Source organism: Salvelinus sp. IW2-2015, linkage group LG4p (assembly GCF_002910315.2).
Source record: "Salvelinus sp. IW2-2015 linkage group LG4p, ASM291031v2, whole genome shotgun sequence".
Classification (NCBI taxonomy): domain Eukaryota; kingdom Metazoa; phylum Chordata; class Actinopteri; order Salmoniformes; family Salmonidae; genus Salvelinus; species Salvelinus sp. IW2-2015.
In genome coordinates this window covers 12,338,600-12,365,717 of record NC_036841.1, presented here as the reverse complement: position 1 = coordinate 12,365,717, position 27,118 = coordinate 12,338,600, and the positions used below count along the sequence as shown (strand labels likewise).

The 27,118-nt window shown below is 44.1% G+C and overlaps 1 protein-coding gene across 1 annotated transcript in view; it reads left to right on the top strand.

Moving 5' to 3' along the window:
- Positions 1-26,038, top strand: part of LOC111957214 (latent-transforming growth factor beta-binding protein 4) — a 77,217-nt gene extending 51,179 nt beyond the window's left edge. The window contains 31 exon segments of the mRNA XM_070438124.1: positions 638-760; positions 2,345-2,521; positions 4,234-4,713; positions 10,837-10,953; positions 12,477-12,605; positions 12,917-13,042; positions 13,292-13,417; positions 13,617-13,736; positions 13,904-14,023; positions 14,185-14,304; positions 14,422-14,541; positions 14,697-14,936; positions 15,016-15,135; positions 15,317-15,436; positions 15,548-15,667; positions 15,764-15,883; positions 17,039-17,164; positions 17,296-17,421; positions 17,747-17,875; positions 18,060-18,185; positions 18,773-18,898; positions 19,148-19,291; positions 19,617-19,868; positions 20,279-20,347; positions 20,687-20,815; positions 20,954-21,100; positions 21,339-21,491; positions 21,688-21,976; positions 22,076-22,353; positions 22,539-22,688; positions 24,576-26,038. Of these exon segments, the coding sequence (XP_070294225.1) occupies positions 638-760; positions 2,345-2,521; positions 4,234-4,713; positions 10,837-10,953; positions 12,477-12,605; positions 12,917-13,042; positions 13,292-13,417; positions 13,617-13,736; positions 13,904-14,023; positions 14,185-14,304; positions 14,422-14,541; positions 14,697-14,936; positions 15,016-15,135; positions 15,317-15,436; positions 15,548-15,667; positions 15,764-15,883; positions 17,039-17,164; positions 17,296-17,421; positions 17,747-17,875; positions 18,060-18,185; positions 18,773-18,898; positions 19,148-19,291; positions 19,617-19,868; positions 20,279-20,347; positions 20,687-20,815; positions 20,954-21,100; positions 21,339-21,491; positions 21,688-21,976; positions 22,076-22,353; positions 22,539-22,688; positions 24,576-24,709 (4,856 nt within the window). The 3' untranslated portion in view covers positions 24,710-26,038.
- The last annotated feature ends 1,080 nt before the right edge of the window (positions 26,039-27,118 follow it).

The window sequence follows — 27,118 nt, the reverse complement described above, 5'->3', positions numbered from 1 at the left end:
AGCTCACTCCAATAACCCAACAGATGCAGCGTATGTTAGGCCAGTTGGTTGTATAACCTGACTGCTGGAAAACCATTTCTCCAGGAAGAGCCAGATAGTGTGAGAAGTAATGACTACACCAGGCCCTGTTGCATCACTCACTCAATCTCCCTAACTCCCTGAGAGTTACAGTACATCTCGTGTCGTAAGCTGCTACGATATTGATGAGGACGGGGTTGGATAAACACTGATATGTTTATGTTATGGTTTTCGTTTACACTCACGTTGGATGTCGCCAGACTTTTTAGTTGAGTGTTTCCAAGATTATGAGTTCAGGTTGGGGCTAGTTTTTCCAAGGTCTCAGCTACAACTACAGTTTATAAAAATGTATTTGTTTCACATAGAATTAACTCTGAGCACAAATGTTTGTCATGTCTAACCATCCTCATTGGGTTTCAAGTCAGTCACTATTAATATCCCCAGAATATTAATGTCCTCTGTGACCAGGGTCTCCCCCTGCAGGTACAGTATATCAGTGGGGAGCCCTATTATCCCCCTGGCCTTCAGGAAGAGGGTTCATGACTATTTCCTGTTTGTGGATCCTATGGGTGGATGGGGTTAGGGAATAGGGATGTGACCGTAGTGTTTCCCTTCCTAGATGTTAATGAGTGTTTGCAGCCAGGCTTCTGTGAGAACGGCAACTGTGTGAACACTCGGGGGAGCTATAGTTGTGTCTGCAGGCAAGGATACATACTGGACGCCTCTCACGGGATCTGTATCTGTAAGTAGCCTACAGGGCACCCTGCTCAAAGGAGAGGAAGAGAATGCTGCGCTGCTATGCCGCGGTGTCTGGAATGAGCAGGAATAACGCATGGCCGAGGTGCTATGGAGCTGAACTGTACAAAACATTACACACAACCTCCCATATAAAAACAAGTTGAGTAAAGAGATAGAGGAAAATTGAATGTGTTTAGGATGTGTTGGATATTAGCAGTGTTTCCCTAAGGATTTTCTTCCAGCAGCGGTGGCAAAGGTGGGGGGTGGGGGGGTAGTGGGCATGGCCAATGGCGCGTTCCGACCCCAAACATTTTGTTTTACAGGTATTTTCCTGTAATTCTACATATTTTGCCATTTGTGAAGTTTTTTTTTTTTTTACAGTTTTAAAGCTAGTTTCTTGCAATTCTACACATTTTGTCATGGCTTATGCCGTGTTCTTATGCTATCTGAGTGACTCAAACATTAGAACAAAATCAATGGGATACAAAAAGCAAAATCAATCATTATATTTATATTTATTTTTTGATTCTCTCTAACTGTCTAGTTTTTATTTTGGTGATTCTTAGTTCTCAAAGGTGGTCTTATTTTAAAAAGATATAACTCCATTATCTTTTCTTCATACTCTATATCGGGTTTTCGTCATTTAACTTTACACTGAAAACGTTTTACCTACCAAAAAAAGTGTTCTATCTTTTGGAGTGGCGGCAACAGTTTAGCAGCTGCGGCTGGGGAAACACTGTGTAGGACAGGTAAACTACCTCATGTAATAAAAATGTCCATTATCTTTACTCATGCTGATCCCCCCCAAAAAAATCAACTTTCACACACTTTTAGATTGAACATTATTCAGTAGTACTTTACATTAACTGTGCTGTATTATAAAACATACATTACACATCTATACGCACATCACAAACATCACATTACAGCGCCTGAAGTTCTGTGACACTCGGCCTGCTTATTCTAACTGGCATTTTACGATGGTCAGTGCTTCTGAAATGCTGGTTGGCCTGTGTGTTGCCTTTGGATCTGACGCAGTTTGCATCTGCTTGTCTGGGGCCACCCTCTCTATCCAGTCCGCCCCAGCTCTTGGCTCTAACTGTTGGAAGCTGTTTGTTTTATGCATCGTTGACTCTGAGCGGTCATCTTTAAATAATGTGTTGCCAAAAAGTTCATGCGAATGCTTTCAGCTTTTCTGTTTTCTTGCTCTCTGAAMCGAGGGTTTAACAGCGATACATTTCTTGTTAGCCAATTTCTTGTTTTTTCTGACGTGTGGTACTTCTGCAACTCATTGTCTGTCTTCAGTTGAATATTTCTGTTTCTTAACCCGACTAAAGCAACAGAATGCCTACCAGAAGTGACACAAATTGTGATACAAAAAGCAAAGACGAAGAGTACACCAGCATTATATTTCAAGATAATGTGTGAATCAACAATCAGCATGTGTTGAGCCTGCATGTTGGGTTTGGTGTCTTCTTTTGCTTGAGGCCTTTTGGGACATGAAGCTGTTTCTGTATGGCTATAATACCGCTATTTTCTCTCCACCATTCTCCCATTGGCATGTCCTCACCCTGTCTTCGTCTTGCAGCCCGTAAGGTGATCTCGGAGGATAAGGGCCAGTGCTATCGTATCCTAAACTCTGGCTCTGGCCGTGGTAGCTGCTCCGTGCCCATCCTCAGGAACATCACCAAGCAGATCTGCTGCTGCAGCCGTGTGGGCAAGGCCTGGGGCAAGAACTGTGAGAGGTGTCCCTACTTTGGATCAGGTGAGCATCCCTATTCTGATTCAAACCTCCACATCATACTGGTCCGGCATTGGATAATCATAATGCAGCTAGTGCTACAGTGTTAACATCTGCCTAAGTCACAGTATGTACACTGAACAAAAATATAAACGCAACATGTAAAGTGTTGGTCCCATGTTTCATGAGCTGAAATAAAAGATCCCAGAACATTTCCATACGCACAAAAAAGCTTATTTCTTTCAAATGTTGTGCACAAATTTGTTTAAATCCCTGTTAGTGAGCATTTCTCCTTTACCAAGATATTCCATCCACATGACAGGTGTTGCATATCAAGAAGCTTATTAAATAGCATGTTCATTACACAGGTGCACCTTGTGCTGGGGGCAACTGGCATGCTGACTGTAGGAATGTGCACCAGAGCTGTTGACAGAGAATTGAATGTTCATCTCTCTACCATAAGCCGCCTCCAACGTCATTGTAGAGAATTTGGCAGTACGTTCAACCGGCCTCACAACCGCAGACCACGTGTATGGCGTTGTGTGGGCGAGCGGTTTGCTTATGTCATGGTTGTGAACAGAGTGCCCCATGGTGGCGGTGCAGGTATGGTTAGGCATAAGCTACGGACAATGAACACAATTTCATTTTATCGATGGCAATTTGAATATACAGAGATACCGTGACGAGATCCTGATGCCCATTGTCGTGCCATCATCTGCCGCCATCACCTCATGTTTCAGCATGATAATGCACAGCTCCATGTCGCAAGGATGTATTCAAACCCTTTGCTATGAGACTCAAAATTGAGATCAGGTGTATCCTGTTTCCATTGATCATCCTTGAGCTGTTTCTACAACTTGATTGGAGTCCACCTGGGGTAAATTCAATTGATTGGACATGATTTGGAAAGGCACACACCTGTCTCTATAAGGTCCCAAAGTTGACAATGCATGTCAGAGCAAAAAACCAAGCCATGAGGTTGAAGGAATTGTCTGTAGAGCCCTGAGACAAGATTGTGTCTAGGCGCAGCTCTGGGGAWGGGTACCAAAAAATGTCTGCAGCATTGAAGGTACCCAAGAACCCAGTGGCCTCCAAATGGAATAAGTTTGGAACCAACAAGACTCTTCCTAGAGCTGGCCTCTCAGCCAAACTGAGCAATCGGGGGAGAAGGGCCTTGGTCAGAAGGTGACCAAGAACCCGATGGTCATTCTGATAGTGCTCCAGAGTTCCTCTGTGGAGGAGATGTGAGAAAACAGGTTTTTATCACATTTACATAAGTATTCAGACGCTTTACTCAGTACTTTGTTGAAGGACCTTTGGCAGCGATTACAGCCTCTAGTCTTCTTGGGTATGACGCTACAAGCTTGGCACACCTGTATTTGGGGAGCTTCTCCTATTCTCTGCAGATCCTCTCAAGCTCTGTCAGGTTGGATGGGGAGCGTCACTGCACAGCTATTTTCAGGTCTCTCCAGAGATGTTCGAGTGGGTTCAAGTCCGAGCTTTGGCTGGGCAACTCAAGGACATTCAGACACTTGTCCCAAAGCCACTCCTGCGTTGTCGTGTGTAGATTTATAAGTGGAAAAAACGATTTAATACATTTTACAATAACGCTGTAATGTAACAAAATGTGGAAAAAGTCAATGGGTCTGAATACTTTCCGAATGCACTGTATATGGGTATGAAACACACTAACCAATTGAATCCTGTTTGTGGCGTTCTCTGTTTGCTCCTGACAGTTGCTTTCAAGGAGATCTGCCCAGCAGGGCCTGGCTACCACTACTCTGCCTCTGCCATCAAGTTCAACCAGAGGGTGGTGGAGCAGCACGGGACTGGAGGTCCCCCTGTCATATCCCAGAGCACCCCACAGACCAGGCCACAACAACCAGCCCAAACTAGTCCCCAACAATCTTTAAGCTCAGGCTCTCTCCCTCCCCAAACCAGGCCTCAACAACCAGGTAGCACTACTCTGCTCACCACTCTGACGAGACCTCAGCAACCATCAAGCTCAGGCCCTTACAATCCGCAAATTGGATCCCAACAACCTTCAAGCAGTGGTGCACTGACTCCCCAAACTAGACCCCAACAGCCAGATGGTAGAGCTCTCACACCTCAGACCAGACCCCAGCAGCCATCGAGTGGAGGCTCCCTGTCCCCCCAGGGCAGACCACACATCCCAGCCATCTCTGTTACAGCAGGACCCACCCGGGTGGTGACAGGTGAGTAGAGAATAACTCATAGCAACCTTAAGGAGATTCCTCATCGTACAGTGAAGAGTTTCATTCCAAAACGCGATATAACCATTTTCAGAACTGTTTGTAAATTGACATGAATTAAAAACACATCTTATGTAGGGCTGTTATGGTGACCGTATTACCGCCACACCGACCGCAGTCAAATTCCCCCTTCCCCTGTTCCGAGACAGGTGCATGATAACGATCGATTTAAAATCAAAAATAATTTCACACATATATTATTTAGCATATGTAAAGACAAGATTAAATCAAGAATAGTCTGATGGGTGACAATATTAGCCTATCACTTGAGTGATAAGTGATATATATATATATTGTGATATATTATCACTTGTAAATGATATACTATGATGCCCAGTTTGTGTGCGGTAAGGCAAGAAAACTTGCATGCCAAATCATGGTCACACACCTCATGTAGCCTAGCCCACAGGCCTATATGTTTTGATAAGGTTTGTATCGCAACTAAAGTGGACAAATAACTACTTAAAATGAAGCACATTAATCTGCTTTACAACCGGTGTAGAGCCTAACTGGCATACATAGGCGGCGCGTGAGTTTCAAGTTTGGGGAAGATAATTTTCACCATAAAAATGCACCTTTATAACAAAGCATTACATGCGTAATTTGCGGTCACTTTTGAGAATGGTGTTTTCCCGCGAATTGYTTACATTTTGGAACATTGGAGCTTATAGCCTAGTGTCCTGTGCGCATTGCTGCGCTTATAATGTAAAGAAATAGCCTAATTGTTTATCAACATTTTAAGCTAAACGTTCTGATCTGTTGCATCAGCCTCATTGCTTTTAAAAGGTTTTTTGATGCGAGTTGTTGTATTAATTTGGGAATCTATCGCATCCCACAACTGCCCCAGACTATGTTTGGAATATTTCTTTCTCACACAGAAGGACAAGTTGACCAATATAATAGATCAACTTTTTTATTATGGGGGATAGTAGATTGACATAGGCTAGTGCTTTTGCTTTTCGTTAGGCCTGCTCATCTTGTTGGCTGACAAAGTAAATGTGGACAGTTCTTCAATATGTCCCTCGGGATTTGATAAGGACGTGSGCAGTTGCGTCCCTGATGTGTCTGTCTTCACCTGTAGCCTACTTCGGAGCTGAGATAGATGCCTGTGAGAAGAACCCGATCACATGACTGGCATTGGCTAATAAGAATTGAGATATCTGAGAGAACCATGTGAGTGAGAGGTGCTTCGGAAACACGCAGCCAGGGGAAAGGAATTATAATTATTATATTCAGCCCAAAGGCAAAATGGCCACTGGCCGCAAAAGACATGGATTTTTTAGTGTGCATTACGGCCACCCTAGGGGGATGCCGCCTGGAAATACGAGGCATTATCAAGTGCTTGTCAAATTGTGAATGAGAGACTGATGTAGCGTGTGCAGCCTGTGCAAGAAACAAAGCAGAGCTCATGCCTTTCATGTGACTTTTTTCAAATCATCATTATTTGCATCATCCAGCCTTAGAATGTATTAAAAATCTAAACATATAGCCCACGGTTGTATCACAACTAAAGTTGCATAAATATCTCTAGATTAAGCATATACTGTAGGAGTACCTGTTTCTTTGTTAACCACTCAACACTGAATAGCGCATTTGCGCACTGCCTCAGAAATCGTTTGGAGAAAACATCCTTTCTATTTTATTCAGTTACAGTTGAAGTCAGAAGTTTACATACGCCTTACCCAAATAGATTTAACCTCAGTTTTTCACAATTCCTGACATTTCATCCTAGTAAAAATTCCCTGTCTTATGTCAGTTAGGATCATCACTTTATTTTAAGAATATGAAATGTCAGAATAATAGTAGAGAGAATGATTTATTTCAGCTTTTATTTCTTTCATCACATTCCCAGTGGGTCAGAAGTTTACATACACTCAATTAGTATTTGGTAGCATTGCCTTTAAATTGTTTAACTTGGGTCAAACGTTTCGGGTAGCCTTCCACAAGCTTCCCACAATAAGTTGGGTGAATTTTGGCCCATTCCTCCTGACAGAGCTGGTGTAACGGAGTCAGGTTTGTAGGCCTCCTTGCTCGCACACACTCTTTCAGTTCTGCCCACAAATGTTCTATAGGATTAAGGTCATGGCTTTGTGATGGCCACTTGTCACGAGAATTATGTTCTCAGTGTTCATAAACTCAATTGAATTGATTACTCAGCCTGAAACCCAGAATTTGTAGGAAACTGGTTGGAATGAATCAGATGGAGGCCCAGCTACAAAGTCATGAATGTTTATTTAGAGAGCTCTTTTTATCATTTCCTGTACATTGGTTTATATACCTCACATTTCGTCATAAATGTCCCTCCTCCTCTCAGACAATGACAATATAGTTTACAAGTCTTCTCCTATGCATACATTGCTTATCACATCCTGCAACATGTTACACAATCTACTACAAGCCCAAGGTCTCTTCCCTCCCTGGGTGGGGAGACTTCCTTCCCTGTTATCAGTTTCACAGTGGTCACAAGTTGTTTGCCAAATTTCTTGCCTGCTAACAGTCCCTCTTTCTTATGGACAAACATTCTTCATCAGACAGGATATAATTCTGTTAGTTATATTTCTATGTTAAATGTATACATAATTTAGTCATTATTCATAAAAATCCCATAACACCACTCCAATACCTTGACTTTGTTGTCCTTAAGCCATTTTGCCACAACTTTGGAAGTATGCTTAGAGTCATTGTCCATTTGGAAGACCCATTTGCGACCAAGCTTTAACTTCCTGACTGATGTCTTGAGATGTTGCTTCAATATATCCACATCATTTTCCTCCTCATGATGCCATCTATTTTGTGAAGTGCACCAGCCCCTCCTGCAGCAAAGCACCCCCACAACATGATGCTGACACCCCCGTGCTTCACGGTTGGGATGGTGATCTTTGGCTTGCAAGCGTCCCCCTTTTTCCTCCAAACATATCGATGGTCATTATGGCCTAACAGTTCTATTTTTGTTCTATTTTTGTTTGTTTTCAGACCAGAGGACATTTCTCCAAAAAGTATGATATTTCTCCCCATGTGCAGTTGCAAACCGTAGTCTGGCTTTTTTACTAGGCGCTTTTTGTCTGCTAAATTAACTAGTGTAGCCGATCAGGGCCTAACATAAGGACAACTCAGAGTATGCTATTCTGTTCTTCTGAAATATACTACATTTTCTTCATATCATGTTTCTTTAGACCTGTCTAAAAGAGTTATTGTGATAGTGTAGGCTATATTAAATTGATTTTTCAAATGTAGATGTTCCAAAGGTCTGCATCAGTGGCTTGTGTGGAAGCCAGGAGATGCTAAATGTGTTTATGTTAATTAACAGTCAATAACCGTGAGATCGGAAGTTATTTGCTTGACAATAACCTGCTGACAAGATTTCATGACCGCCACAGCCCTAGTCTTATGAAAGAGATCTATTATTTTTTCATCTTACCATGACATGGTTAGTGAAAAGACATGATTCTGTTTGAAATATGTTGCAAGGTCATTTTCTTTTAGAGAGACAAATAATCATGTTTTGTGGCAAAACGCTATGTCCTTTCTCGCCCAGGGGTTCCGCTAGCGGAACACCCACAACATTCCGCTGAAAAGGCAGCGCGCGAAATTCAAAAATATTTTTTAGAAATATTTAACTTTCACACATTAACAAGTCCAATACAGCAAATGAAATATAAACATCTTGTGAATCCAGCCAACGTGTCCGATTTTTAAAATGTTTTACAGCGAAAACACAACATATATTTATGTTAGCTCACCACCAAATCCAAAAAAGCACAGACATTTTTTCACAGCAAATATAGCTTTCCCAAAACCCACAAATAGAGATCAAATTAATCAATAACCTTTGAACATCTTCATCAGATGAGTCATATGACATCATGTTACACAATTCATTTATGTTTTGTTCGATAATGTGCATATATATATATAAATCTCAGTTTACATTGGCGCGTTACGTGCAGTAATGTTTTGATTCCAAAACATCCGGTGATTTTGCAGAAATACTCATAATAAACATTGATAAAAGATGCAAGTGTTATTCACAAAATTAAAGATAAACTTATCCTCTATGCAACCGCTGTGTCAGATTTCAAAATAAACTTTACGGAAAAAGAATAATCTGAGAACGGCGCTCAGAGCACAATCCAGCCAAAGAAATAGTCGCCATTTTTGGCATCAACAGAAGCTACAAAAAACACTATAAATATGCACTTACCTTCGAATAACTTCATCAGAAGACACTCCCAGGATTCCCAGTTCGACAATAAATGACTGAAAAGTTCCATAAAGCCCATCKTTTAGCCACTTGTTGTTAGCATGTTCAGCCCACGAATCTATTTTCATGACGCACGAGCAATCCCTCCAGACAAAAACTCAAAACGCTCCGTTACAGGTCGTAGAAACAAGTCAAATGATGTATGCCATCCATATTTAGGATGTGTTTAACATTAATCATCAATAAGGATCCAACCGGAGAATTTCATTGTCTGAAGAAAGAGCATTGTCTCTCGCTCGCGCGCAAAATGAGACTGAGATTTCTGAAAACCACTCAGTAAAATAGCTCCTATGAGCCCCTCCTTTATAGTAGAATCATATAACCAAAATCTAAAGACGGTGACATCTAGTGGAAGCCCTAGGAAGTGTTTGCTTATCCATAACTATATGGGATATCATTTGGCACTGTTTTGAAAATCAAGTTCTCACTTCCTGTTTGGAAGTCTTCTCAGGTTTTTGTCTGCCAAATGAGTTCTGTTATACTTACAGACATAATTCAAACAGTTTTAGAAACTTCAGAMTGTTTTCTATACAATAGTAATAATAATATGCATGTATTACCTTCTGGGGCAGAGTAGGAGGAAATTCCGTTTGGGTACGCAATTCGTTCAAAGTGGAAACACTGCCCCCTGTCCTTAACAGGTTTTAAATCCGCCCCAGACAGAACTCCAATAGAAAAGGTTTCCCGATTGGGTTTTAAACAGTTACATGTAATTAAGTATAGATACACAAATAAATACATATTAAAATAATCTATTTGTTTCAACTAAATTATGCAAATATCATATAGCCGATGTATTGTATCCAGAGGGTGAATAGTGTACTGTAGTGTATGCAGTGTGTTTTCRTTTTGGACATTTAAGCAACTTTTGTAACAATTTTGGGGGGGTTTTAAAGTTTTTTTCATTCATTAGGATAAATCTAGGCAAGCTTTATGAGTTTGATTATATAAACTTTAGGGAAGGATCCATAATCAAAAGGTCCGTGACACTCAAGAGCTAAACGCTAGCGTAACGCTCGGTAGCAACTAGCCAGCGCGCGAACAGCTGAGTGACAGCTGTCTATCACCGCATCTAGCTGACTAAGCCAGGGGTTAGCCTAAATGGATAAGATAAGTTTCTGATTACGTTCCTAGGTGTTGGAAAAATATTTAGCGAAACCTAATTTACGATTAAGCAGACAAATATCATGCAAATGACTCACTTTGCACCAGTGGCAAAAAAAAGCATATGGATTGTTTCAGCCATCTGTACAGTGGATATAACCAGATCAATATATTTAAAGAGTTGGACAAACTTTTTGAATTTTTTTTATATTCCACATGTAGCCTAATGTTAACTGGAGCTAACATGGCTGCCATAGAATGTTGTAGTGACATGTAAATACGTCATACTGCAGAAATCTCAATGGCCCAACTCTCTAAACACATGGCTCTGGATATAGCACGTTTTGGTATGAAACAATACGGATATTGCGTTTTGCAAAAAAATAAACATTCTAATGTACATCTAAAGTAAATGTTTTAAAAGTATGAGAACAGCCATAATTTATACACAGAAGAAAATGCAAATGTGAAAAATGAGCACTTATCACGTTTTGGAATCAAACCCTTCACATGCTCTTGTCATTTCCACATAGCAACATCAACTATTGAGACAGAATTGCAATGTTTAGTATTTTGATGTTTATGTCCAGAAGGCTGTGAGAAAGACAATTCACATCAAGCTGCATCTTCTCAACAAGCGAAAGCTCTAATGCATCTAGACATTCTCAGTAAATGTTTATGTCCTGTTTTGGTTTCTCCAGCTCGACCCCCCACTCAGACCCAACGGCCTCCAGTTGACCGACGGCCAGTATCTCCAGTGAGACCCGCCCAGCCCCTCCCATCTCCGGTCACGCCCCGCCCACCCATCCCCAGGCCAGGTACCGTAAACCGTATACCACAGCCACAAAGTGTTTCATCTTGATACAGTAATGGCTCCAAGATTAGGTAAATTCGATAAACGCTGGTTCAACTTTCTGGCTTCTCACACTGCCAACTCCATGTCATTTCCTATTAGAACTTTAACTATTGTACTCCACAACTGACTCAAGAACAAAGAAGCATATAGTTTGGAGTCTGTATTGTGGAGTGAGAAAAAGTTCAAAGTTCTCCATTGAAGTATGACAACTGGTCATCCTGTGTCTGTTCCGCTCTCATTTGATGTGACAGCACTTGAAAGCATGAGTTCACATTTCAAATGGACCAGAATAATGAGTGCTTAAGAATCCCAGGTAGGTGGAGTTGAATGTTCTGAGGCGTTGATTTTTACTGGCGGTTTTAGCCACCTTCAAATACATGTTTTATTTAACCTGTATTTAACTTAGACATCAGATGTGTTTCTGGCTCTGGCCTTTTCTGTCTCCACTAGAGTACTTAGTCAACCCTGTCCCCTCACACACACACACCACAACACACACACACACACACACACACACACACACAGTCCACGACACACACACACACACACACACACACATGAACACACACACCTCAACTTCAAAGCCTCAGTCGATAAAAGGCGTTTTACATTCTTTAATGCACTTTGCAATACAAAGAGAGATTCAAAGAGGGAATAACCTCACACAGACCGAGCCAGGAGCTCTGGCTCAAGATATAAGCAGTAACCAGATGGGTACAATGCTCTGTTTGTGCCGCAAAACTTTGCCTAATGTGAGCCAACTGTTCACCACCGGACTGTTCGTTTATCACGTTGTCAGGTTTGAATCTCAAGGCGGGGCCGTCAACGAGCTGCTAACTTTTAGCTCGTGAGGGAGGTGTCAGGTTTGTGCTGTAACCTAGAATTGAACACTATTATGCCCACAGCCTTGAACCTGCCTCATAATAAGTGAGTTCTGAGACTATAAATCCTCATAATAGTCCCTGAGAAATATGTGAGCTGCACACTTAGAAGAAAGAAAAAGTGATCCTAAAAGGGTTGTCCCCATTTTAGAACCTTTTAAAGAACCCTTTTTGGTTCCAGGTAGAACCCTTTTGAGTTCCATTTTAGAACCCTTTCCACAGAGTTCTGCATGAAACCCAAAAGAGATCTATSTGGAACCAAAAAGGGTTCTCCTATGGTGACAGCCGAACAACCCTTTTGGAAKCCTTTTTTCAAAGTGTGAAATGGGATGAGTGTATGCCAGAGCTTCCTTGTTCAGCTCTCCAATGTAAGCAGAGATCAGGCACCCAGATGAGATCAGATCCTCCTCACACCATTCTCCGTGGCTGTGTTATCCCCTCTCACGTCCTCAGACGACTGATATGGATGACATGACAGCTAAGATCCCACTTTGTAATCGTTTTTTGAAACGGTGACAGACAAGCTAACTAAATGTGCATATCTGTCTACGTGTGCGTGCATGCYTGTGTACGTGCGTCTACGGCCATCTGATTGGGCGTCCAGTGCGGGGTGTGTGTGAGACCATGCCCCAGGTGTGTGGACAGGGCCGCTGTGTGGACCAGCCCGGAGGGAGACATACCTGCATCTGTAACGAGGGATACCAACACAACYCTCAGCAGACTCATTGTCAAGGTGAATGTTGTTTTGTTAGGGCACTGTTGCTCGTTAAACTACGTAACTACTATTAGGAAGCATCAAACACACACATACACATACACATCCCAATGTTGGCTGTTCCTGATACTATACTGGCCCTCAGCTGTATTTATAGTGTGCGGTCGTTGAACATGATGATAGTRTTTATGGATGAGTCAGTTTCAGACTGGTTAGGTACCGCAAGCATCTCACTACAATCCCATCCCCTGAGAGGCAGCTTGATTACTGTAGGCTTGGTCATGCTCCTCTTGACCTCTTTAACRCCACTCATACCCCTTTCCTTTCAGACATAGACGAGTGCAGGACGTCTACCCCGCCCTGCGGCAGCGGCCGCTGCCAGAACACAGAAGGGGGCTACAGGTGCAGCTGCCCCTCTGGATACCAGCCGGGACCACGSGGCACCAGCTGTATAGGTACAGCCCTCCCCCCACTGTACACGCCACTCACACACACATAGTCGCTAGCCACAGCAGCTGTGCCCTGGACGTTTATTCAGACAACAGCTACTCTGTTTCGTTGGGTATAGAGAAAGACCTTCTGGCGTTCCCCTGGAATGCTCTGTGTTCTACTTGGAAGTCAAGGATTAGGAAATCGTGTCTGGTACTCTGGCCACTGTTCTTTGAGAATCCCTCACGTTGTTTTTTTCTCATCTGTATCTCTAGATGTCAATGAGTGCATCCAGGCTCCCAGTCCCTGTTCTGTTGGGGAGTGTGAGAATACACCAGGCCGCTACAGATGTGTGTGTCCTGCTGGCTTCAGAGCCAACTTCCAACAGACGCAGTGTCAAGGTAAGAGGGGACACGTACTCAACATAGTATTCCAACATCAGCAGTCAATAAGTACTATTGACATGATTGTGATTATTATAAGGAATATTATGTRGATTATGATAGCTGTGCAGAAGTCCTTGTGATCATTCTAGAAGAAACTAGATAACTGTTAACTGTCAAGTCTTTGAGTAAAGGACAAACTTTTTTTGTGGCACAGATATTGACGAGTGTCGTCAGGTTCCGAACCCCTGTAACAACGGCCGCTGTGAGAATAGCCCTGGTAGCTTCAAGTGTGTCTGCCGCACTGGGTACAAGCTAGAGGGCAACACGTGTAAAGGTAAGGAAGCTATCTCTGCATCTAGTCAACATTGTTTCACTACCGAAGCGACTGTACTGTATATACTGCTATCTTCACTCACGAAAGATTGTGTGATGTTTGTGAAATTATACTATTGGTCAGTCGGATATATTAAACTTCCTGTCTATCATTCTCCCTTTCCCCAGATGTGGATGAGTGTGAGGACCCCTTGAAGTGTCCTGGTCAGGCCTGTGTCAACTCTCCAGGATCATACAAGTGTGTGTCTTGCCCACCAGGGTTTGGGCTGCTCAACGGACAATGCCGAGGTAACACTCCTTGTCCGGAAGCAGTTGTACACAAAACCAAATAATAACCTTTCTTCTGAAAATGTTGAGGTAATGACCAATGTTATAGGGAGTTTAAGTAGAATTCTCCACAGGCTGTTTGATAGAGAGCGCTAACGGTCTGTGTCGCTCCCCTGTTGTAGATGTTGACGAGTGCCGTCAGACCCCCAGCCTTTGCACCAATGGTCGTTGTGAGAACACTCCCGGGAGCTACAGGTGTGTTTGCCACACGGGATACAAACTACAAGGCAAGACCTGCGCAGGTACGAGCGATGACTGTATTTACCTACATTCCCTCTTTTGAACCTGTCAGCGAAAGGAACCTTCAATCTATGGAAAACAAATTCTGCCGGACTTTTAATGTTCTGGCTCTATTTCAGATGTGGATGAGTGTGAGGACCCTTTGAGGTGTCCTGGTCAGGCCTGTGTCAACTCTCAGGGTTCTTACAACTGTGTGTCTTGCAAGCCAGGCTTCAGCATGATCGATGGACAATGCTCAGGTAAAATGACATTGTCTCTGTGTGTGCTGAGGTATACCTGTGTGTCTGTGATTCTTTTTTAAATCCATCCATCCATTAATACATACATTTATAGTGTATTTCAAATTGGCATCTACCTTTCAGCAATCTCTTGTATCTCCTCTCCATTCCTACAGATATAGATGAGTGTCGTCAATTCCCCGGCCCATGCACCAACGGTCACTGCGAGAACACCCAGGGTAGCTACAGCTGTGCGTGTCTCACTGGCTACAGACTACACAGTGATACCTGTACAGACACGGATGAATGCGCAGACCCGTCCCAGTGCCCTGGCCAGGAGTGTGTCAACTCCCAGGGCTCATACAAGTGTGTGTCCTGCAAGCCAGGCTTTGGGCTGGTCAACAGACGCTGCGCAGGTAGGACACAACATGGTCTTTATCAACACCAGTACATTGGAGCGATTGRGGACAGTTCTTCTCCTTCTTTTCTTTGCAGATGTTGACGAGTGCCTCCACAGCCCCACTCGCTGTGCTAACGGTCGTTGTGAGAATACGGCTGGAAGCTACAAGTGTGCGTGCCCATCTGGCTTCAGGCTACAGGGCAACACCTGCACAGGTAAGACTGCGCCCTGAACGTACACATTACTTTTACACATTACACGTTACCAGCCGATAAAGAGCAGTCAAATGTATGACTTTCTTTAGCACAGAATAGTGTAAAATACAGCCAGAAATGGTCTTTGTTCTGTCAACTTTATTATGGGATTGTAAAGAATATCCTCTGTTGGCTTCTCCAGATGTCAATGAGTGTGAGAACGCTCTGCAGTGTCCTGGTCAGGAGTGTATCAACTCTGAGGGCTCCTTCAAATGTGTGGCCTGTAGCCCAGGCTTTSATGCTGGAAATGGACAGTGTACAGGTGAACAACCTTCTCAACCACACACACACACAGAGACAAACACACACACACACCCATTTTGTATTCGATATTGATAATTGTATCAATACTGATATTGATACTTTCACACAGATATTGATGAGTGTCGCCAGACCTCCAACCTATGTACCAACGGCCTCTGTGAAAACACTCTCGGTAGCTACCGGTGCGCTTGTCGCCCCGGGTTCAAACTACAGGACAGCATCTGTATTGGTGAGGCTGCATATGTCTGACTTTTGCATCTCTTTACATGATGGTTCAAGGTCCATATCACTGTTTGATGTGTAACCTCCACTTGCTTCATTTTAGACGTTGATGAATGCGAAGACCCCTCACAGTGTCCTGGGCAACGGTGTGTGAATTCTGAAGGCTCCTACAAGTGTATCGCCTGCAAAGCTGGCCACAGTATGCAAGATGGGTTATGCGCAGGTAAGACTAGCTGTCTATTAGGCAGTGCATCAAGTCAATTCAAGGCATTCTGTCCATGTAGTCGACATGTTTTTCCAAGGCGTTTTGTTGCTCTCACACTTGCCTGCCGCATTTGTTTCTGGGAAGGAATGTCATGGCTCTTTTACGGCCAAGGAGAGGAGGGGATTTATGAACAACTGCACATTTCTGTCTAATGAGGAAACACATTTTTAAAGAGTTGAATTGTGTCAATGTTGCGGAATGTGACGCGAGACCGAAATTAGCACCCCAGCTCTTTTTCACACGCCTTCCACTTGAGATTGTATTCCGTTCATACTGCTTTACGGAATCAGACAATCACATCGCTAACACTGTTGGTGTTATTGGTGAGGCAGCTTGACTAAGACCGTCACCACGCTAAAGTTTGCTGAAGAATCAAGCTGTTACAACAGCTGTTTATATAAACTGCACAGGGCAGTGTGACCGGGCCGATTTTCATCATCTTACAGTAGGCGATGAGTGAGCAGAGGGGGTGGCCCTCTAGCCCCAGTTCCATACTGCAGTCAGGGCTCTCCTCTGCATTCCTCTCCTCTGCTCTCCTCACTTCACCTTTTCTGGCTTCTGTTACTTCTCTTACTCACTACCAAGCAGTTTTTTTCTGTGGGGCACACAAATAATCAACCCGAGTATCATTAAAGGACACTGTGCTCCATCCCACCTGGGTGCATTGCCTCTACCTCAACAAAAAACACAGAGACCCCATAAACAATTCATATGAATGTACTGTTTCTTTCCCAGTTCACTGTCAGTCAGCACTTTACCCATGCTGCGATATCCAGAGCACATGAAAATCATCCGAGGTATCCAACGGATGTCTGGCTGTTGAACTGGTGCTGATGTGAACCAACAGAGTTTGCAGCAGATGTTTAGACTTCAAAGGGGATAGCGTGTAAATCAGAGACACCTTAGAAATGGATGTAACACTTGGGAATGGATGGATGTCTCGTTGGAGTGGTTTCACTGTCAAAAAGTTATATCCACAAGGGACTGAACCCATTTGTGCTGTGTTGATTTAAGAGAAACACTTGGAAGCTGTTTAACCTATTTTAGGGGGAACAGAAAGACCCTATACATGAAGCAGAGGTACCAATGAGCATTCCCCTCTCCCTTCCTCAGATGTGGATGAATGCCAGAGCCCTGACACCTGTGGTGCAGCGAGGCTGTGTGTGAACACGGACGGCTCCTACCGCTGTGACTGTCAACCAGGCTACAGAACCACTGGCCTTGGACGCCAATGTAGAGGTCAGTATCGATGACGGTGATAATGATGGTGATGAATGCCACAATGTTGGTGATTTCTTTTGATGACGTGTATATACATATTGGTGTTCTTTTCTGTCATATTTTAACGTGGTTGTCTTGTCTTTTCACAGATGTCAACGAGTGTCTAGAGGGGGAGTACTGCTTCCCCAAGGGAGAGTGTGTGAACACAGAGGGCTCCTACCGCTGTGTGTGTTCCCAGGGTTACACCACCAGCAGCGACGGCAGCTCCTGCCTAGGTGAAGCCTCACGACCATCTCTCTCACACACACACACCTCATACACACACCCAAGTCCCACTGGCCTTTCTGTAGGCTACTCTTAAACCTGCAGAATGGAGAAGTCTCTACTCATTACATATATTTACTGTTTACTCTGCAGTTTAAACTGCACAGCCCATTAACTTGGACAACTCTAATCCCTTATACAAATAATCCCTTATAGGCTACTTTACACAGATTATATTACTCATAGCCTCTCACACAGTGAGATTGCTTTGCTTGGCGATAGGCACCGCGGGGTTGTCTGTGGTGATGTAATGGCGTGTTGTCATTGCGTGCCCAGATGTGGATGAGTGTGCCAGGTCAGGCCCGGGGGCGTGCCAGGATGGGCACTGTGTCAACACAGAGGGCTCCTACCAGTGCCAGTGCCAAGTGGGATTCACCACCAACCCAGAGAAGACAGCCTGTCTGGGTAACTCAACACCTCAACTACTCTGCACTGTTCATCATCCACCGTAGACAGACCATTGAAACCGTGTGTCCCTTTTATGTAACACGCACAGCTTTCGAGACTGCGCTATGGGGATGCTGACGTTTTTGTGTGTGTGCACGCGCTTCTGTGTGTGTGTGTGTAATCCCCACTCTCTCTCTCCCAGATGTAGATGAGTGCTCAGAGGGAGCAGTGTGTCGGTCACAACGTTGTGAGAACACCATTGGCTCCTACCGCTGTATCACCTCCTGTGAGCCGGGCTACCGGGTCACCCGCACAGGAGAGTGCGTCGGTCAGTTCCATCTCTTCATCAAACTCATCGACTTCATCCTTTACTAAATCTAGTTCACACATAAGAATCTACTTTTTATTATTCTCGTATTTATTAATCCACTTTGATTTATTTTTCAATGATCTGATTCTATGCTACAATCGAGATTGAATGCCGTTCTCACTATACTGTCATACAGTTTAGCCATGATAGTTTATGTAGGAATGTTTGGCAGATTGGACACAGATGTGGGATCCAGGCTGAGGGCGGGGCGTAAGGGTTTGGTCGTCATGGCAGCTGTGTTTGATTGATGTGTCAGGTTGGAGGCTTTCACCTCGCAGATGCTCAGTCTCAAGAATGCCATTCGCCTTTCCTTGCCAAGATATGCGTCTGTAACACGCAGACACACACAGACGTTGTGGAAAAGAGATAGGGATATATCTCACTGTACTGTCTTCACTGACTATTGCTTTATACCTTTAAATAATCTAATCAAGTTTATCCATCTAAATATAATGATGACAGTGACCATACTTGAGACCATACTTCAGAATCATTCAGGAGTGATGTCATCTCTCTCCACTTCTGTTTCTTCATCTCGCTCACAGATATCAATGAGTGTGCCAATGAGACCGTATGCGGGGAGCATGCGTTCTGCCAGAACCAAATTGGAACATACCAGTGCATGTGTGACCAGGGCTACACAGCCACCAGCGATGGGAAGGGATGTGTGGGTACGTCTCAACTCAGATGCACGAGTCTCTGATAAGTGTACAAACGCTACCATTCTGCTGTCCTGCCATTTGTCTTTGCTTGATTTAGCCTACATGGTTATAACTTTTCACCCCATATTTCTCTTTCTTTCTTTCTCTCTCGCGCTCACGCTCTCTCTCACTCTCTTTCTCCTCTCTCTATTCCTCTATCTCTTTATTTCTCTCTTTCTCTATCTCTCTGTCTCTCTCTTTCTCTCTATCTCTCTCTAGATGAAAACGAGTGTGAGACTATGCAGGGCGTGTGTGGCGCGGCGCGCTGTGAGAATGTGGATGGCTCCTTCATGTGTGAGTGTCCAGGAGAGGGGGAGGAGTTTGATACGCGCTCAGGACAGTGCCTCAGCACGCCCCAACCAGGTACTGTACGGTGTCCAACATTATTGTGCTTTTCGAGGATTATCTAGATAAGCTTGTTTTTCCCCGTACGAAAATAAACATTTCTATTCCCTTATGAGAATAACACTTTCCCTGCTTCAAATGTTCATTCCTACACCATTTTAATGCCATTTAACACCAGTTTGTGCATGGTGAGTTTGGTGAGACCTCTTCGACAGGTTCCCATTCAAACAGCTTGGTGTTGCTGCCCCCTGCTGTTCATCAGGGAACAACACTATGTTGTCTTGGTGGTCAGCAGCGCAGCCATAACCACACACGCCTCAACCCTCAAACATCACGTCCATAGGTCTTCCAGTGTTCCCTGGCGGCTCCTCCTCGTCTTCCTCCACCACCGGCCTCGGTCCCCAGCGTCGGCCCGATGCGTCCCAGCTGCCTCCTGCCCGGCCTGGCGAGTTGAGGGAGTGTTACTACAACACCGAGGAGCAGAGCTCGTGCAGCGTCCTGGCCCGTAACACCACTGAGCAGGAGTGCTGCTGCACCGTGGGCCAGGGCTGGGGCATGGGCTGCCAGTATGACCCCTGTCCTCAGCTAGGCACAGGTAGGGACCAGTGATCAACACTGATGTGAAGAGTATGTCTATGGTATGACTATATTGAGCATGTATCTAGCACAGGAGGTTGGTGGCACCGAAAAGGGGAGAAGGGGCTCGTGGTAATGGCTGGAGCGTAGTCGGTGGAATGGAATCAAATACATCAATCGCATGGTTCCCATGTGTTTGATGCCATTCCATTTGCTCCGTTTCGGCCATTATAATGAGCTGTTCTCCCGTCAGCAGCGTCCTGTGGTTTCCATGGGACATATGTATATGACTAAAGAGAGTATGTATGTCTATGGTAGACTCCTGGAGTCAGCTCCACCTATCAACCCACTCAGAAAAAGTTATCTCTGATGTCGTGAAGTGTTCCTCTCTGATATGTCCTGTTGTTGTTTCCTGTGGTTGCTGTTCAGCCGAGCACCAGGCGTTGTGCCCCAGCGGACGAGGATATGTGACTGGGCTAGGAGCGTTTAGCTACAAAGGTAACAGCTGTCTCACATACACACGCGGCAGGTAGCCTAGCGGTTAGAGCGTTGGGCCAGTAACCGAAAGGTTGCTAGTTCAAATCCCTGAGCTGACTAAATGAGCAAAGCACTTAACCCTAATTGTTCCAGGGTTGCTGTCGATAATGGCTGACCCCTGGCTGTGACCCCTCTCTCTGAGGGCAAAAAACACATTTTCATTTCACATTTGTACATCTGTGAAACAGGACAAATATAAGCACCCCTATTTGACCTTCTTTTGACACGCATGGTTTGTAGTCATGCTTATTGCTTATACTGTACTGTACCTGTAATCCCGGCCTTTATCTGCTCTCACAGATGTGGATGAGTGTAAACTGTTCCACCCTGAGGTGTGTAAGAGCGGTGTATGTGTCAACAACATCCCTGGCTACTCCTGCTACTGCACCAGTGGCTACTACTACGACAACGTGTTTCTGGAGTGCATCGGTTAGTGGCTTATCTTTATCAGTGATATTGGGCCGTTTTGACCCAGTCTTCATAATTGTGGTTGAATTAGATGGATGTATATAATGGGTAGGTTCCTAAAATCTCATCTCTCTCTCTGTCTCTGTCCTCTCCTGGTAGATGTTGATGAGTGTGAGGCAGGGGAGGACAGCTGTCCAGGGGGAATCTGCGTCAACACATTAGGCTCACACTTCTGTACCTGCGTGCCTCCTCTTGTGTTGGACGACACTCAGCGCAGCTGTGTCAATTCCACTGGCCTCGCCGTGGGTAAGACTACACACACTGGGAGACGGGAGTGCCCAATCACTCACCTTATGAGTCCTCACTACTCATTTTTTACTTATTAGCTCAAACTGTGAGCTCTCTCTCTCACCGTCTGTTTTCAATCTCTCGCTCCTGCTATCTTTCCCTCGTTTTTCCCACCTCCCTTTCTCCATCTTTCTTCGCCTCTCTTTCCATCTCACCCTTCCCCTCCTCATTCCTGTCCTCTCCCTCCTGTCTCCAGATGAGAACCTGTCCTTCTGCTGGCAGTATGTCACACCAGACCTGGTGTGTCAGAGCCCCCTGCTGGGCGGACAGGTCACCTTCACTGAGTGCTGCTGTCTGTATGGAGAGGGCTGGGGACTGCAGTGTGCTCTGTGTCCTGCCAGAGACTCAGGTATTACTAGACTGACCGCACACTCACTGATAAGCTACTATGGCCACGCTGATTGTGGATGAGTATTTACATTGAACATTCCGCTGTGTTAGCATTTTGTCACGAGATACAAGCAAAATGTAGCTCTGTTGCGGAAGAGTTGTGTTTATGGTGTCATTTTTGGTCTACGCCTCTTTTCCTTCTCTCTCTCTGTCAGAGGACTATGAGGCTCGATGTAACGTCTTCCTGAGGCCCCCAGAGTTTCCTCCCCCCTTCCCTGACCGCTACGGTCCGGACCCAGGGCCAGGTAGAGGAGGAGGGGGGGGGTATCGCCTGCCATATAGACCGGACTCCTTCCCAGACCCCATCCCCCGCAGGCCTGAGTACCCCCGGCCTGACTATGACGACTACACACCACCAGGGGGGAGCAGGTCTGGCTTCAGAGGCAGAACGCCCAGCACCTTCAGGGTCCCAGAGAGCCCATACAGACGGCCCTCAGGATACATGTAACACACTGCCCTATTCACTACACTCACTCATTCACATATATCATCACAAGACGCAACATATGTTCTCGACAAACATGTTGGATTTCTCCCTCCCAGTCCTGAGCGGTACTATGACGAGGACGACTACGGCCCGCCTGACGCGCCTCCGAGATCTCCCTTCCGCACCCTCCCAGACCCTCGTTCTGAGCTTGCCTTTGGGGCGAGGCCCCCTCTTCCCATCCCCGAGGGCCTCCCTCTGAGTCTGGCCCCCCTCCCGGACAGTGACCCCTACAGTGAGGAGGAGGAGGTGCCAGAACCCTGGCATGTGGAACCCCCGTTCCCTGACAGACGGGGGCCAGGTGGTGGAGGCGGAGGCCCAAGGAGAGTCTATGAGAGTAAGCCCTCTCTTTCTGTGCATTACTGCATTTACTGCATTACTGGCCTTTTGTCAATGCTGCTGCATTACCCAAAATATTTCACATTTATTTTATTTTAACTTAGCCTAGGCCCTGTGGGAAAATGTGTGTTTGATTAGCTATCTGTTCTTACTTCTGACCATCTCCTCCTCTCCCCGCTCCAGGACGATATGAGCCGTATGCAGGCCTGGGCACAGAGGACTGTGGGATACTGCATGGCTGTGAGAACGGCAGGTGTATCCGTGTGGCGGAGGGATACACGTGTGACTGCTACGAGGGATACGAGCTGGACATGACCTCCATGGCCTGCATAGGTAGGTATCCATCCTCACACAATCCACAAGACAAACCTAATCGCAGTAGTCTATATGCAAAACTCCCTGCCTTTCACTAGTCCTTTGAACCTTATGCCTTTCAATCTACATACTGTATGCATCACATAGCAAGAGCCATTCTCTTATTCTCAGATTGACATTTATGTTACAGTAAAATCTGTAGATTTACCAGTGCAATAGAGAATCTAGACATTTCCAGGGAAATGTATACATTTACCGATTTACACATCTACCGGAACATACAGTACCAGTCAAAAGTTTGGACACCTACTCATTCAAGGGTTTTTCTTTATTTTTGACTATTTTCTACATTGTAGAATAATTGTGAAGACATCAAAACTATGACATAACTGTAGTATGTAGTAACCAAAAAAAGAGTTAAACAAATCAAAATGTATTTTATATTTGAGATTCTTCAAAGTAGCCACCTTTTGCCTTGATGACAGCTTTGCACACTCTTGGCATTCTCTCAACCAGCTTCATGAGGTAGTCACCTGGAATGCATTTCAATTAACAGGTGTGCCTTGTTAAAAGTGAATTTGGGGATTTTTTTCCCTTAATGCATTTGAGCCAATCAGTTGTGTTGTGACACTGGTTGGTATACAGAACATAGCCCTATTTGGTAAAAGACCAAGTCGATATTATGGCAAGAACAGTGCAAATAAGCAAAGAGAAACGACAGTCCATCATTACTTTAAGACATGAAGGTCAGTCAATKCGGAAAATGTCAAGAACTTTGAAAGTTTCTTCAAGTGCAGTCGCAAAAACCATCAAGCACTATGAGGGAACTGGCTCTCGTGAGGACCGCCACAGGAAAGGAAGATCCAGAGTTACCTCTGCTGCAGAGGATAAGTTCATTAGAGTTAACTGCACCTCAGATTGCAGCCCTATTAAATGCTTCACAGAGTTCAAGTAACAGACACATCACATCAACTGTTCAGAGGAGACTGTGTGAATCGGGCCTTCATGGTCGAATTCCTTCAAATAAACCACTACTAAAGGACACCAATAAGAAGAAGGGACTTGCTTGGGCCAAGAAACACGAGCAATGGATATTAGACCGGTGGAAATCTATCCTTTGGTCTGATGAGTCCAAATTTGAGATTTTTGGTTCCAACAGCCGTGTCCTGGTGAGATGCAGAGTAAGTGAACGGATGATCTCTGCATATGTGGTTCCCACCATGAAGCATGGAGGAGGTGTTGTGATGGTGTGGGGGTGCTTTGCTGGTGACACTGCCTGTGATTTATTTAGAATTCAAGGCACACTTAACCAGATTGGCTACCACAGCATTCTGCAGCGTTACGCCATCCCATCTGGTTTACGCTTAGTGGGACAATCATTTTGTTTTTCAACAGGACAATGACCCAAAACACACCTCCAGGCTGTGGAAGGGCTATTTGACCAAAGAGAGTGATGGAGTGCTGCATCAGATGACCTGGCCTCCACAAAAATGGTATGGGATGTTGGACCGCAGAGTGAATGAAAAGCAGCCAACAAGTGCTCAGCATATGTGGGAACTCCAAGACTGTTGGAAAAGCATTCCTCGTGAAACTAGTTGAAGGAATGCCAAGAGTGTGCAATGCTGTGATCAAGGCAAAGGYTGGCTACTTTGAAGAATCTCAAATATAAAATACATTTTGATTTGTTTAACTCTTGTTTGGTTACTACATGATTCCACGTGTCATTTTATAGTTTTGATGTCTTCACTATTATTCTTTAATGTAGAAAATAGTCCAAAATAAAGAAAAACCCTTGAATGAGTAGGTGTGTCCAAACTTTTGACTGGTACTGTATATACATTTGGATGTTCACTGATTCACATGTATGTGTTTTCACTTGTTTCCTTGTTCTGCTTCTATGCCCAGACATCAATGAATGTGAGGATCCCGACAACGTGTGTGCGAGTGGCCGATGCATCAACACAGACGGCTCCTATCGCTGTGTGTGTCACCGAGGCTACGTCATGTCCCGTCGGCCCAACCACTGTGTGGCAGCATAGCACAGCTACTACTTTGAACATTGTCTTCCCCCACTCAACAGTCACATCTGCTACTGGGGAAGTGCCAGGGGCCCACTAAAATACCTGTCCAAAAAAGCTGAGAGGGTTGTTCTCGGAAGAAAACGTCAACATACTGACGTATCGTGTCTGAGAGAGATTTGAGTCCGTAGAACTCTGATATTAATACAGTTTGAGTCTTATACAGCACGCACAACTCATTATACATACACATGAGCTCAACTACCCACACACACACACTTGAGACTGATATTTTAAAGCAGGTAAATAAGTATGTCCTTTAGCCAACCTTTCCTTTGAAGTTGAAATGCATAGTGGGGAAAAAGAGGTTAATGTACATTGTCCAGAATCCTAACTATACGAACACGTATTTAAAGGTAGTATTCGGCCCATTGAGATTGCTCACTTTGAGCTCGATCACGATCAACACACCGTGTTCTATGTCTAGACCTGAGGCAGACGGGAACCATTAAATGGGGCCAGTGTAGTCTCCAAGACAAAGATGACACGCTACTGCTACAGACGAGCAGAGCCTTTGTCTAAGACAGAATCTCTGTCTGTGGATGTTTTGTTAACGAACGCTCTCTTCAGCTGGACTGTACAAAAAGCACAGCAACATCACGACATCGCTGAACCAAATTTGTATTCCTCTAAAATGTCAGTGACTTGTATTCTCTCCATTTGTTGATTTTACAACCCCACTGATGTTTTACGATTGCTTCTTGTATTAATTTATGCTGTTCAAAGTTAAATGACTCTTTATGTAATAATAACTTTTATTATTTTATAGAAATGTATATGCGGAAGAGGAAGCTACACATCACTGACATGTTTGTACATTTATTTCTTTTGACTTTTTTCTTTTTTTTTTACATGAGAATCGAATGTACCTTAAAACTGATATAAGATTCACATTCACATCAATTGTATTCACAATTTGAAATGTTGTTTGTGTGATCAATACACAATCAGTGATAAAATACCATGTACATATTTACAATTGAGAAATAACTTTTTTTACCAAATGATATCTGTTTCAGTGAGTAGAACCATTTCTGTAAATGTTCCTTCCTGGTGTAGTTTACAAGCTGAAACAAACCCGAAAGCATTTCCACCTTTCAGCACCTAAAGATGTATAACACTATGCACTGTATTCGTGGACGACGTAGCCGTTGTGTACTTTTTAAACAATATTTTTTTGTTGTAATTTTTGGTATTTGTTTCTGGTTAATTGTTTTGTCAGTGATTTTTTTTAAATCTTTATTGCTATGAAAACTATTTGAAAATATATTTGCACACTTTCCATTCCAAGTGACTTTTGGATCTCATTCTTTGTTACAGAATCACATTTATCGAATACACTTTTACTCTACAAGGTTGTTGTTATAAAGTAGTAACATATTGGAAGCTAGTTCAGTATACATTAGGAGTAAACCAGACGGCTCAAACTAAATTCTTCCGCTGCACTGTCGTTCGCTACATACTTAGTGTTGACGAGGGGCACAAGGGGCGTTGTACAAAACAAAGTCATCAGCGATTGGATCATCTCTAACCAATCAGTGTATCAAAGCCAATCACGAATGTCCAAACCACTACATTACCCATGTGTTCTAGCTTTGGCTCAACCTATTGGTTTCTGGACCAATCAGACGCCCCCGGATGTGTTTGCATTGGGTGAAGGGTTGCAGAGGTACTCAGATCCACACTCATTGCGGAGAAGAAACTAACGTCTGTGGGCGTGGTGTAGCGTTTGGCTGGAGAAAGGAGTGTGGGTAGCCAGGCAAATTTTGATTAGTATCATCACTGTCCCTATCTTACACGGTCATAACAGCAGTTTCCACCTCTCTCACACATGCTCTATGTGGCCAGGCCTCTAATCCATTTACCTGCTACTCTAACCCTAATTCCCAGTAGTGTTTATAAAGATCCCATGTCTAATCTCTTTTATTGGCCACTCCTTCTCCACCACACACTACAAAGCTGATTAAAGAGGTTCACTTCATACTTAATTATCTCTTGCGGATTGCAAGGGCTAGCCAAATATCCATTTTTTCTGTTGGACTGTATAATCTCTGTTTTCTCTCCTCATGAACTATCCTGAATCTGGGCCAAATGACTGGAAGACCGGTGTTAACACTTACCACTTGCTGGCGAATACGATAAGTGGCAGCTTCAGAGTAATTGTAATGCCTCATTATTACTGTGTTCACCAATAACCAGCAACAACTACATTTGCTGTTCTTTTGTTTATTGCAAATATAGCCCACTTGAGTGGGTCTACAATTACATTATACCAAACATTAGGAACACCTTCCTAATATTGAGCTGCACCCCCAATTCAGCCTCAATTTGTTGGGGCATGGACTCTACAAGGTGTCGAAAGCGTTCCAC